Here is a 13,516-nt window from a genome sequence, read left to right as displayed (position 1 = left end):
AGCTTATTTATTTCAGGGTCCAAAGGTCAAGGTCATTGTTGCTGAAAGAATAAAAATGGTTTCTGCATGATATTATTAGTTATACATTAAATATTAGGAGGAAAATTTGTGGATGCTTTGCACTTTTGGTAAGGAAAAGGTTTTCTCATTGACATCAAACGTTCAAAGGCCAATGTCACTGTAACTGAAAGAAGAAACATTATTGCTGCATCGTAGACCTGTACCAAATTTCGTGATGGTTTACCTTTGTTGTCATGGAGAAGCCTATTGATTTTGTGGTTCAAATGATCAAAGGTCAGGGTCAATATGACACAAAAAAATAAGTGGTTTCTGTACAAGAAATTTGGTTATCTACTGAGACGACTATTAAAAATGGGTTGAACCATTAATGTGCTGTTCTGCAGTGCCCTTGTTAAGAGTTATTCCTCTTTGTTTTTCAGCCAGATGCAGTGTATGACCGAATCATGTGTATGCAAACTAGTCCCGTAGTTTTTGATTGATTGCTCTAGGACATTCTACATCCTTAAATCATCATATTGAAGATGCACATATCTGCAAATCAGTATGGTCCTGCAAGTTTTTTTGAGTTAACACTGTATTTGGCATGGAGCTGGATGTAGAGAATGAAAAATAATTTGAACTTGTCATCAACTGAAGTTGTGGATGTAGACAAATCACTATACTCTTTTTGTTGGAGTTATTTCTCTTTTTCGTTAACAGTGTAATGCATTGCGGGAAGAATCTTGTGAATGCAGGCATCCTTAAAGTGTTTCCTGGATCACTTTGAAACTTGTTAATACTATGATCATCACCAATAGATGCGCATATTGAGTAATCTTTTTCTTCTATGATTCTGGCAAGAGTTATTGCCTGTTTTTTACTTGCAGTTGGATGACAGAGGTTTGTGAATGCAGCTCTTCCTGCAATTTTCAGTGTATTGTAACTTAGTACAAATTCTTGTAGTTATTATCGGACAATATGCATATTAATTGCTGCATTTGAAAGTGTTGTGAGCTTTTTGTCAATCTTCACTAGTGGGACACAGTGGCTTTGGTAGCAACAGTGGCAACAGTTTGTTATGGTTTTGCTTCAAAGTCTTTCATTCACTTTTGAAACAGTTGTTGGATTTTATTCATACTTGGGATAAATCATTATGAAGCTAAGACAATTCGCACTGTTATAGTAAAACTGGCAAACAAAACAAGCAAAAGAGTAAGAGAGAGAGATAGAGAAGTTAAAAAAGATAATGTTTTGGTCAGTCGCAATGGTACTTAAAGCAAAACAGTGCTTTGTTGTTGCTGAGTTTAATTATAGTGGCGTGCGCACAATTGTGCATGTGCTTTCAATCAAATGTAAATAAGTTGTTGTTGTTGTAGGGTTTAACACCATTTTTCAGCACACGATAGGCTATACATGGTGGCCAGTATTAATGGTGGTGTAAATAAGTTTAAATGGCTTTGCTTGAATTATCTCTTGTTGGTTCATCATTTCACCCAGACTATTCCCCACTCGTTTTGATATACATGCCACTGATTAAATAGCCATAATTTCACTGCTCATGGTTCTAGACATGTAATATTTGTTATGCTTTACTTTCTGGATTTAAACCAGCTTTAATGTTTAAATCCTTAGTTTATCTTTTAATTATTTAATCAGTATGAATGATTATAAAAGCTCAAAAAAGGCAAATGAACAATTTCCAAAAGTATTTTGAAAAGCTACAATCATTGCATTACCACATTTTGTAGCAGATGTGCTGGGAAGGGAGTTAACTCACCACAGGTATGGAAATATTGTAACTTGCTTTTTCAGAAAATTGCCAAACTGGATGGAGAACTGTCCAGGAGACCATTATCAGGCGAGTTGTTGACTGACAGCTTGAAATTAGAGGAACAATCACTGCGCCTGAAGTCAGGAAGTTATACCGACCTTGCAGAGGGTGTAGTTCAGCACCGACCACCACTCAAGGGGCAGATGACTGTTGATAAGGAACTGCGTGATGCAGATGATAAGGACAAGGAGGTATGTGTGTGTGTGTACATACATACATACATACATACATACATACATAGATACATATATAAGGACAGTTTGGATCTCGTTTGGTTTTCATACTATGTCATTAGAATTGCATTGAGAATGTAGAGAATTAAAAAATGGGAAGCAGACTAAAATTCACTCTTAAACCTTAGACAAAGTAAAACCTAAAATTAAAATACTGGCTTGTATCGGCAGTTTTAACAATGTTGCTTTTTGTTAAAATTTAACAGTATTGTTTTTGTTATAATAGCTTACCATCTGTATAGTTCATTAAATCTTCTACTGTGACAGAATAGTGTTGTGATCTTTTAATTGGAGGAGTAACTTGAAGTCACTTCTACATTTCAATTGTGTACATTGTCTAGTCATCTTCATGCATGTGTTGGTTCATTTCTTTGGTTGAACAGTGCCAGTATGCCAAGAATGCAACAGTTTGTCAGTAATTCGGTAATTTTTTTAATGCTTTTTTGGAATCAGATTTCCATTATTGTCTGTGAAATAGAAAATGCCACATTCTATAACTGGGAGATAAGTTGTTTAAATGCCAGTGATAACTATCCAGTTAATAAAGATCGACTGTAAATGTTAATGTCATAAAAATTTCAACTTATTTTACAATTTATTACTGTATATGTAACTTAAAACTAACAGTTCTTTCATTGCCACAACAGATTGTTTGTTTTTATTGTCATTAAACATAAATTGTATATTGTTGTGTATTTAGTGTTTTTATGAAATTTACAAGAATTTCATACTTGAATTTTTATGATTGACAGTGTATATCTATTTAAAATATGAGATGTTTTCTTTCAAAAGGAACTAATACAGGAACGTGATGCCCTTCAAGCTCAGGTTGAAGAACAACTAATTCAAATCTCTGCACTCCGGAACCAGCTTGATGACATGCGTCACCTCACCAAATTTAGTGACCCCTCTGAGGCTGGGCGACGCCTTCAGGCAGAACGAGAGAAAACTGAAGAGCTGGATAATGAGGTCCGATCCAATAGTCATTTCAGAAAATTTTAAATAATATTTACAATTTTTCATAATAAAGATTGAAATTAATTAAACCAATTTTAAAATTCAGAAGAATTTTTTTTTTGTCACATCCTGCTAGCATTGTCAGTGGTTGATTAATAAAGTTATTAAAGTTCTAGTTTTAAAGAATATATTGGAATTTTGTAAAAAGGGTGAATAAATATAATACAAATTATTTTGACATCCTAATTTTGGTTTGTCACCATTTTGTGTGTGCAGATTTTGATGAAATTTACAAGGTTGTTTTTGCATTTAAATCAATCACAACTTGCTCTTTGTAAATAAAAGTAATGTTATTATGTGCACTCTTTAGATCTCCACACTGAAGCAAAAAATAGAGGAATTGGAGGAGACAGTAGCAAACCGAGACCAACAGCTGCAACAGTTGTGGTCTCGAACCGACAGCATGTCCAGCCATGAAACTGTGGAAGAAAGGAATGAAAAGCAGGAAACAATACACCGACTTGAGCAGCAGAATGTCGAGCTCAAGGTGTGTAAATGTCCTTTTTTAAGAAGCATTGACAAGACATAGGAAATAGCTTCAAGCTCCTGGTTGGTGATGGTACCATCAGTGATAAGATCTTAAGTGTTTCATTTGTAATATGTTGGTGAATCTACCTTTGTTTGCTCGAAACAAGAAGTAGAATAAATAGGTTAGATACTGAGTAACTATGTCATTATGCAACAGCAGATCTCAGTGCAGACTGTTCGCAGACAAGTACAAATTATTCACAAGTAAATTGAGTAATCAGATCTTTATTATCATTCCTGTATGTAATATAGTTGGAGGGGGATAAGCAACTATCTCTGTGTCCATATGTTTGTCTGCAGATATTTTCATTTCTTGTTTATAACTCTAAAACAGCTCAAGAAATTTCTTCCAGACTGAACCAGATTGCATTGAGTTGCCATTTCACGTCTAATATTGTATGCATTTAATTTGTTGCTACCATGGAAACATGTTTTGCATAAATAGTATATAAAATTGAGTGCTTGACCGTTGGGTTATAGCAGATGTAGTACAGTGACCCACTTCTTATGTGGCCACCCATTCTGCACCAGGAAAGTGGCCTTATAAGACAGGTGGCCTTTCCAGAGGGGAAATAAATTTTTTGTGAGAAGTATATGTAATGTACATTTTAAGAAAGCTACATACTTCAAAGCATTTAATATCTCATATCTGTCAACCCCTTGAGATGAAAACCTGTATGCCAGACCAATAAAAACAGTACAAAGACCAAAAAAAAGCTTGCGTGAAAAAATGTATTGATATATAAGATCAGCAGTTTTGAAACAACAAATGCCATGAACAAACTAATTTTACACATATTTATGTAATTATTTACATCTCTGGCACTTTATTTTATTTTGTTCTTTTGATTTTGTTTGTGTTGTAACACACACACGTTATTATATGCAAAATTATTACATGCGCCCTTTGGACTTTTCAAATGTAATCAAGCATTTAAAGTCTATGCAGCAAGTGTCAGTGTTTATTTTCCACTGTAAAATTGATGTTAGTGTGTCTGCATTCAGGGACTTCCTACAATCTGTATGTTTTTCATCATAGAAAAAGATCTCTCACAGTCTGCATTGTTGTGGGGCAAGGTAAGTAGTCACTGAATAACTGATTTCAGATTTAGGAACTGGATGCCACCAGTACTAATTGTCTGGCTGATAATATCCGGCCAGTAGTTATAAAAGCTCCATTTCTAGCGATCGTCTGTTAATACAGGCACACGCTCATCAGGCAGCATGCAGTAATCCTCAAACTCATCTTTAAGTGCTTCATGATCCAGGGGTCAAGCAACTTAAAAACGAAAGTGTTGCTTCTAGTTAAAAAAAGATATGTACACGGTATTTTGATAAACAAATTTTCAAGGTGTGGTATTAACTTTTTGGGATTTATCATGGTCTCATTATTATATATTTATGTTTTTCCCTATAAACCCTTAGCCCTACAATGTAAGTCCTCAACCTGATATTTATTTTTGGAGCATCGAGGTCTTACTGCCCAATAATAGTGTTTGTAGCATGTTCCAGTGTTGATTAACATCAGAACGATAAAGTTATATTTTCAGGAATATCACACACACTTGGTATCTCATATCAGCGCTTTTATAAAAATTAAAGTTATAATGTTTTAGTCAGTCTTAACTTACACTGATGTCTTTTTCATAATAAATTCAAATTCCCACACAAGCAAATGGACATGTTTTCAAGTTCCATTGATCTACATTTGAGTTGGCTGGAATGCCATGGAAGCCAGGAATACCAAACTCAGTTAATAGGATCATATGAATCTTGAACTAAACTATCTAAGCACTTTCTTCAATATTAATATATTTTTATTAATTTCGTTAAAGAAGGATACTTGAACTTAACCTGATTTTGGCATTCACTGCTTCCATCGCTTTCCAAAGATTATCCTGCCATTGCTTGCACATAGCTAAAAATGATTCTGGATTCATACTTGATTTAAAAGAAAATTACATCCAGACTCCGGGATTAAAAAAAATTGTAATTAAAGAAAACAAACTAGAATTTTTATTAGACAAACAGTTGTAAGTCTGTACACTGACAAAAATTTTTAAAAAATGTACAAATTACAGGTAACCCGTACAAGTTGACCGGTTTGATATCTTCATTTAATATCTTTGTTTAATTATTAAAAGGTTCTTCTTGTCTTATGAATAGACTTCAAGTGAATATACATGGATAGTTCTTATTCTTGACGTAAGCGTGATGTGCGAGAGGGTATTGTTGTCATGTTCATTGCAAAACCATTCAAAAACATCATTCAAATTTTGGTACTTACATAATTCTCTTGCTATTTGCTCCATTTTCCTGCTGCTGCTGAATAATACCCTTATCGGTTATGACGTTGTTTATTCAAGTCTTTTCAGTATAAAATTGTTTTATTCGAGTCTTTTCTACATAAAATTATTTGGCAAGTCCCTCCTCCCCACCCCGGGGGCCCCGAGTGGCCGAGTGGTCTAAAGCGCTCTGCGTTACTGATCACTGCCATCTCACCTCTGTCTGCGTGGGTTCGAGTCTAGGATTCGGTCAATGTGGGTATGTGAGAAAGCTTGCCAGTAGCTTCTCGTGGGTCGGTGGTTCTTCCTGGGTTTTCCCAGGTTCTTCCTCCACCATTAACACTGGCCGCCATGCATAGCCTATCGTGTGCTGAAAAATGGCGTTAAACCCCACAACAACATCCTCCCCACCCCACCCGATGTCGTCAATTAGAATAACCAACTTTCTTCTAAAATAATACATCTCTGTTTACCTGATGACTTATTAATGTTTGGTAATAATTAATTTGGATGTTGCTAACTGTATATGATTTAATTATGCAGACAAAACTTTTGCAGAGTGGACAAACTGCCTTTTTCTTAAAGGAAGCGATAAATGTATTGTCACATGATTTTTCGGTCCTTGTTTGGTGCCCTGTTTTTTCAAGGTTAATTTCTGTGTGTTAATCCACAAAATCTTTATTTAGCCTATGCTGATCATGTTATGATCTTGACAGTTATGTCTGGTTGTAGGGGCCCCCGAGCGGTCTAAAGCACTCTCCGTTATGGATCACTGCCATCTCACCTCTGTCAGCATCGGTTCGCGTCTCGAATTCAGCCGATGTGGGTATGTGAGAAAGCTTGCCAGAAGCTTCTCGTGGGTTGGTGGTTCTTTCCGGGGTTTTCCCTGGGTTATCTTCCACCATTAATACTGGCCACCATATATAGCCTATCGTGTGCTGAAAAATGGCGTTAAACCCCACAACAACATCTGGTTGTAGGCCTCATCATCAACGAGAAGAACTCGACAGATGTGTGAAGCCCAAAACTCGGTCATAGTTTAAACCTCTCATTTATTAAGGCAGTTTACAAATGATCATTTACAATGTGGGCTGCTTAATAAAACCAAATGGCTGATTTCCAACATGGCTAATCTTCATCTGATGAGCAAATACTGGCTTATAATAGTGATGATGACAACAATTTAAAAAGTGTTAAGCATGAGATAGTTGGAGCAGGGAAAGTGTTACTGAAAATATCAGTGAGAGATCTGGAACCCCAAAATGATGTTTAATACAAGTCTAATGTACATGTTGGATGCAGGGCCGACAAGAGGGGGGGCAACCAGGGATATATTCTCAGGGCCTGGGTATGGCCAAATGATGCTTTTTAATTTTATAAAAGAAAAATTTTGTTTGACAAGAACTAGGAGAGGACCAGGTGTTTTTTTACCCCAGAGCTCATGATCACTCTCTATGGTCTTGGTGGAATGGACAAAAACAGAGACCATGCCAGTCAACCCCCTATTCATTGGCATTTCAAAATTACTTGTGGAAAAGGCAGAATACTAAGCCTAATCAAAATACAGATTGAGGGATCTTGTGCTGCAAAACAATGCAGCACTCTAATGATTAAGATAAATTGAATACATAAGAAAATAAAAAGCAAAATTCCAAAGTAAGCTTATTTATTTCATAAAAATTCCTCTTTCTGAACAAGCAGACTATGGCATTGATGGACATGAAACCCCAAGTCTTCATTATGGAACATATACAAAATGAGACATAATAGTCAGCAAAGCACTAATTCAAGAAAGTGAATCTTGGGCAAAACTCGTGTTAGTGAAAAAAATCATTTTTTTGAGTAATGATATCCAATAGATAGATAGTGTCATCTTTGGAAAATTGTACATAATAACCATCAAGAACAGTTCACAACCTTTTCAGTCTAGCTTTTCACTGTTAAACGGGGTTCTCGGCACAGAACAATCTTTGTACAGAGATAAAAAAGAAGTTCAGAAACAATCAACAGATTAATTCTTACACAGCTAGAGGAGACATCCTTTGAAGATTTTGATTTCTGTAGAGCAGGAAGAAAAAGAGAGGGATATTTAAGCTTCTGATGAATTTTGAACCATGGACATTTTCTCTCCCCCTCCCCATTATGTCTGCTGTCCCTTTATTTTTTGTTAAGGGGGATCTCCCCACCACACATTTACATAAAAACCTGGCAGCATCTCTGAAGATTTGTAGATTTAATGTTTGCTACAAACCACAAATTTACAGCTGCAGCACATAATGATCCACCTTCAAAGAAAGTAGAGCCCATTTTCATCTCAGCTACATACAACATTTAAATATCAAAGAAAAAATAATTTCATTTTGCAAAACTATAAATTGAATATCCATGAAAATAAAGAATCTTCAGTCTTACAACCTAACTTTTTAATGAGAATTGTTTAAATGGCTTCAATAAGACTATGTAATTGCTTTACTTCTTCAGGAGCGGGTGCATACTCTACAGGCTCGAACTACAGTTAGCAACATATCAGGCCTCAGTCAGAGTCTTCTCGAAGAGAAGAACCAGGAAATTGACCACTTGATGGAGGAGTTACGACAAGCCCAGGCTGATATACAAGAGCTCCAAACAGAGAAGGGTGTTTCCAACTTGGTGTGTATATTCTAAGATTTGCTTTGTTTACTTTGTACATTGGATTCAGCCATAAGATAACCGTGAAACTTCTTTGTGTTCCCCCTCAGATTACTACTGCCCCTTTTATAATGGAGGCATTTTAGTACAGCAGAATTTATACTGGGAACTATTGAATGTGTCAGTATTACTTTGCTCGTTAACGAGTAGTAACAACTGAAACAAATTACCTGCCTTCCTTGGGAAAATCAAGTGATTGTTCTTTGATTGCAATAAATAATTTTAGTGTAATGGATTTCATGGGGCTTGAACTGTAATAGTGTAGGCATATTCATACATGTACATACATATTGATACAAAAATAAATCCAGCCATATATAAAGTTTATTTTATAGCTACAAACACATATAGATTGATTCTTTTTTCCTGTTTTTAGTACAAGGAGTTGGAATCGGTCAAGAAGCAGCTATATCAGAGTGAAAAACAGTTAACAGAATTACAGCAGCTTCAGCTATCCCATTCCTCAGAGACAGTTGCTGTGGACACTTCCCTGACCCCTGACCAGAGCATCCTGGGACCTAGAGATTCCTTCTCAGAAAAGGTTATTATGATTGAGATTGTATGATGACATACTTTTTTCTGTACATATTTTAAATTACTGACAGTGTGGTGTATTTGTATGTAGTGTGAACTTGGAAGGTCTTGGGTTTGAGTCTTACCCTGCCCTGTTCATCAGGCCCTTGAGCTCTGTCTGGTGACCACCAATTAGGGCCACCTTTCTTTACTTTTAAAATCAAGGTAGAAATGAGCCTTTGCAAAACTTTACATATTTACGGTTTTTCTGTTTTATTTGTTTGTTGTTTGTCTTGTCTATGTTTTGTATTTTCCTTCGAAAAAGACTCATTAAGAGTCAAAAGGCTTGGGCTAGTTAGATACTGGCTTTGCACTGTTCGTAATAAGTTTATTACACACACACATATATATATAGAGAGAGAGAGACGGACAGACAGACAGAGCGAGAGAGAGACTGAGAGGATGTCTACATTATTGTACTGAAGTAGAAATGATACAAAATGTTTCCAGTTTAACATTGAAATATTTTCTTATATCTGTTTTTAAAAAGTCAGATTTTCTTTTTATTAATATATTTTTTCAATGCAGAACCTTTGATTTTCATGGATTTCTTCTCTCCATTCTATGTCAGTGTGATTAGTGGCTTTATTACTACACTGATAAATTTTTTTTTGAAATTTACATAAGTTAAGACATTGACTTTTTACAAATATAGATTGTACATTTAATGCTTGAGATTGTGTGTTTTGTCACATTAAAGACAGTTTTCATATGAAAAAGAAGAGACTTTAATTTTTGTTAATATATTTCTTGCAAAGAATTGATACTAAACATTGCTGGATAGGGGATATTATAGAAAAACGATAGAACACACAAACAGACTTAAGAGAATAACATCATTAAACAAGAGATTTTAATGATTTTGAGTTTACTTGTGAGAAGTTTGTTTCTTGTTTATTTATCATTCAGATATGAATTTTTTTGTGTTGTTAATGTTGCATTCTGTACCCAAATTTGATTGTCACTTCATTTCATGTTGCAATCAGCCCTCATCATTGCCTGATTTCTTTATTGTTTTCTGACACGATTATGATGAGAGTAAAAAAACATTGCTACTTGTACAATTTTATTATATATTTAATCAAGTTTTTCTTAATAATGTATACTGTTTTTGTTGTTGAGTCTAACAGGTATATGATACCATATGGGTGACACAGAATATTGAATAGCAACCGGTCCTGTAAGTTCATGCTGAAAATTTGTGTGATTTATGTGGATCCCTGATAATTGCAGGATTCCTATGGAAAACTAAAGATAAAAATACTTGAAGCCTACTTTTTTTTGTCTATGACTCATGTTTATGCATTCTTGGTCACACCTTTTCATTGATAAATTTATACTATAGGGTCAACAGCCATAAACCATTTTAAGGTCTGTTCATTGAGATGGACAAAGAGGGAGAGAGTAAATATGGAAATATGGGTCTGAATAAGATACATAAAGATACATAAAGATACATAAAGGCAGGTGTACTTCCTAAATGGAATTTTCTTCCACTGATATATTGATAAATGGAATGTAAACTTTTTACAGGCCAGCATACAACAAGAGCTTGAAGAATCTGTTGCTCATAAATTGGATAGGATGATTAACTTGGAGGCTGAAGTTAAGTCCCTTAAGAAAGCTCTTCAAGAGAAAGAGGAAGAAATAGTCTCAATTAAAACCAAAGAGGTAAGAGGAATTCCCACTAAACACATTATAAATTTATATGCAGAACTTTTAATTTATATTAGATTCAACTTGAACTAATTTATTTTATGTAATTATATCAAAGGCAGGATAGTGAGTGAGTATGTATGTGTGTGTGTCTGTGTCTGTGTGTGTAGTAAAACCTGTCTTGAAAGACCACTGCTATGTGAGAACACCTGTCTTGAGAGACCATATTCTCAATGCACACATTTATTGATTATAGAAGCATTGGGACCATATTTTTTAACACAAGAAGCAGTTTTTAAAGTTCTACTGTATATTGTTATTACCATTATTTATTGCCATTATTATTATTATGATTATTATAACATTATCAATATTGTTTTATGTTCACTGTTCAACAAAATTATAAGATATATGTTGTTCTCCCTAAAATTTACAAGATTACTATAACCTGCTAACTTTAGTCAATCCTATAAATTAAATCATCACTGGCTTAAAATATTTGAATTTTCTTAGTTTATCTTGTACAAAACAATATCACTAGTGAATTACAGCATACATACAACTGCAAAACAGGACTTAATCTTTTGCCAGACAGCTTGTAAAAGTTTCACTTAAGAACAGTTAAATGCTTTAAAAATAATAAGCCAGTTGCTCAGCTTGCTGAGATTGAAAGACAGTAGACAAATATGAGAAGCCTTTGATGAATACGAGATCCAAAGAAGCTGTATATGGCCATTTTGTTAGACCCATAAACCAAAACTTTGCCTGACTTTAGACAAATATTAAACATTCAGTGAGCCCTGTTAATAATGTAAAGGGATGTAACTCTTATATCTTCTGAAAGACGAACTTTTTCTTTAGAGATAGCTTTAATTTACTGGCAGGTAGATGAAGATATTGAATTATACCTATCACACTTGCACATTTCTGCTGCAATAGTGTGACTACTTTTCACAAAGTCCAAGCCACTCCGGTGGCCTAGTGGTTAGAGCATCTGCTTCGGATGCGGGAGGTCGTGGGTTCAATTCCCAGCTGAGTCATACCAAAGACTTGCAAAAATGGTACTAACAGCTGTCTCACTTGGCACTCAGCATTAAGAGATTAGTGTTAGGACCTGGCCTGGTGTCAGGATAATGTGACTGGATGGGACATCATGCTACATGTCTGCGGCATAATGCCCCAGTGCTAGACATCACAGTAAACTACCATACTGCAGACATCATAGCGATATGACTGAAAAATTGTTAAAGCTACGTTAAAAATCCAAATCACACACACACACACACATAAAGTCCAACAAACAAATTGCTTTGACCCTCTACTCTAATGATAAAAACTGCCATGCTTTTGAGTTTGACATAATTACATCTTTGGGCTACACTGTCAACATGATTGGAGTTACGAACACAAGGAATAAGAAAAGTTTTCACATTGGTTCACATGATATTCTTTTATCGTCTTCAGTAAGCAAAAACTCAATTTGCATAGTTAGAGAGGTCACTATAGATATGCTTCATTGACCACTTTGGTTAGGAAACAAAGACTTTGCTGCTGACCACAGAAGGCATGTGTCCATTAGATACAGGGCATTTATACTGGAAAATTTTTGGGGGGTGGGATTATAATGGTCATTGTGAACAGGTGACTGCTGAGTTTAAGTGACTGTTAGGACAGGTTTTACTGTATATGTATCCATTCATTCAAATATGGAAATGATAGGCATAATAGTTTGGTTATCAACAGTTTTAGAGGAAGTTCCAACAATCTCATCACTTTCATTCATTAAAATTAGGCATCATCTCTGGAGGATCCAAGCTTCTACCGTGACATGATCCAGGAGAAGGAGCTAATGATCACACAGCTGGTGGAACAGTTGGAGAGTCTCCAATCAGAAGTTGACAATCTCACTGACTTCCAGGTTCATATAGAAATAATTTATACTATACCATCAGAGATTATTTTCAATGAGGGCTGTTTCAATGAAACATACCTGGGACCCAGGGAATGCACTTTTAATGTGGGGTACTCGTCCATAGATAAAATTTACAATTTTCTTATCATTTTAATGTAAACTCTTTGAAATCAAAGTACCCTGACATATAGTTTAAAAAATTGCCTTCCCAGGTACAACGTACCATGTATGTTTAAATGGAACAGCCCTGATTGTGTTCCGTCTGTTGCTTGGCAGCTTTGACAGACTAATTGATTAGATTAAATATGACCATGATCATTCTAATACAATGTACATAATGAGCACATGTAGAGGGTTAACAATCATTATTCTGAAGTAAATCGTAATTGTTGTACCCATGTATGTCTAAGTTATAAACAAGTAAATTTATATTGAATTTTAAAATTTCTGAGATGATCTTCTTACATTGTTAACATATCTTTTGCATCAGCTATATTAAATCTGTTATATGCATTTCATGGATTATTGGTCTAGTAGTCTAGGGGAGCACAAGTTCTTTTAGAATAACTTAATTTGTTGAACATTATTGCCATGCAACTTTTAAATAGGACCGCTTCGGTGGCTTAGAGGTTAGAGCATCCTCCTCGGAATCGGAAGATCGCAGGTTTGAACCCCAGCCAAGTCATACCAAAGACTTACTAAAATGGTACCAACAGCTGCCTTGCTTGGCGCTCAGAATTAAGAGGTTAGTGTTAGGACTGGTCAGCCTGGTGTCAGGATAATGTGACTGGGT

General features: G+C 35.2%; 1 protein-coding gene across 10 annotated transcripts in view; it reads left to right on the top strand.

Moving 5' to 3' along the window:
- The window catches only part of LOC149775988 (uncharacterized), a 336,196-nt gene that overhangs the window by 223,835 nt on the left and 98,845 nt on the right, over positions 1-13,516 (top strand). For all 10 annotated transcript variants that reach the window (XM_089941197.1, XM_089941195.1, XM_089941196.1 and 7 more), the window contains 7 exons: positions 1,813-2,022; positions 2,857-3,033; positions 3,392-3,568; positions 8,376-8,543; positions 8,959-9,123; positions 10,689-10,826; positions 12,604-12,729. In XM_089941197.1, coding sequence (XP_089797323.1) covers positions 1,813-2,022; positions 2,857-3,033; positions 3,392-3,568; positions 8,376-8,543; positions 8,959-9,123; positions 10,689-10,826; positions 12,604-12,729 — 1,161 coding nt within the window. The remainder of the gene's footprint in view (positions 1-1,812; positions 2,023-2,856; positions 3,034-3,391; positions 3,569-8,375; positions 8,544-8,958; positions 9,124-10,688; positions 10,827-12,603; positions 12,730-13,516) is intronic.

The sequence above is a fragment of the Sinohyriopsis cumingii genome, chromosome 18 (genome assembly GCF_028554795.1).
Source record: "Sinohyriopsis cumingii isolate HCF-2022 chromosome 18, ASM2855479v2, whole genome shotgun sequence".
Classification (NCBI taxonomy): Eukaryota; Metazoa; Mollusca; class Bivalvia; order Unionida; family Unionidae; genus Sinohyriopsis; species Sinohyriopsis cumingii.
The sequence above is the reverse complement of the archived record's forward strand: the minus strand, read 5'-3'. Positions and strand labels throughout refer to the sequence as shown.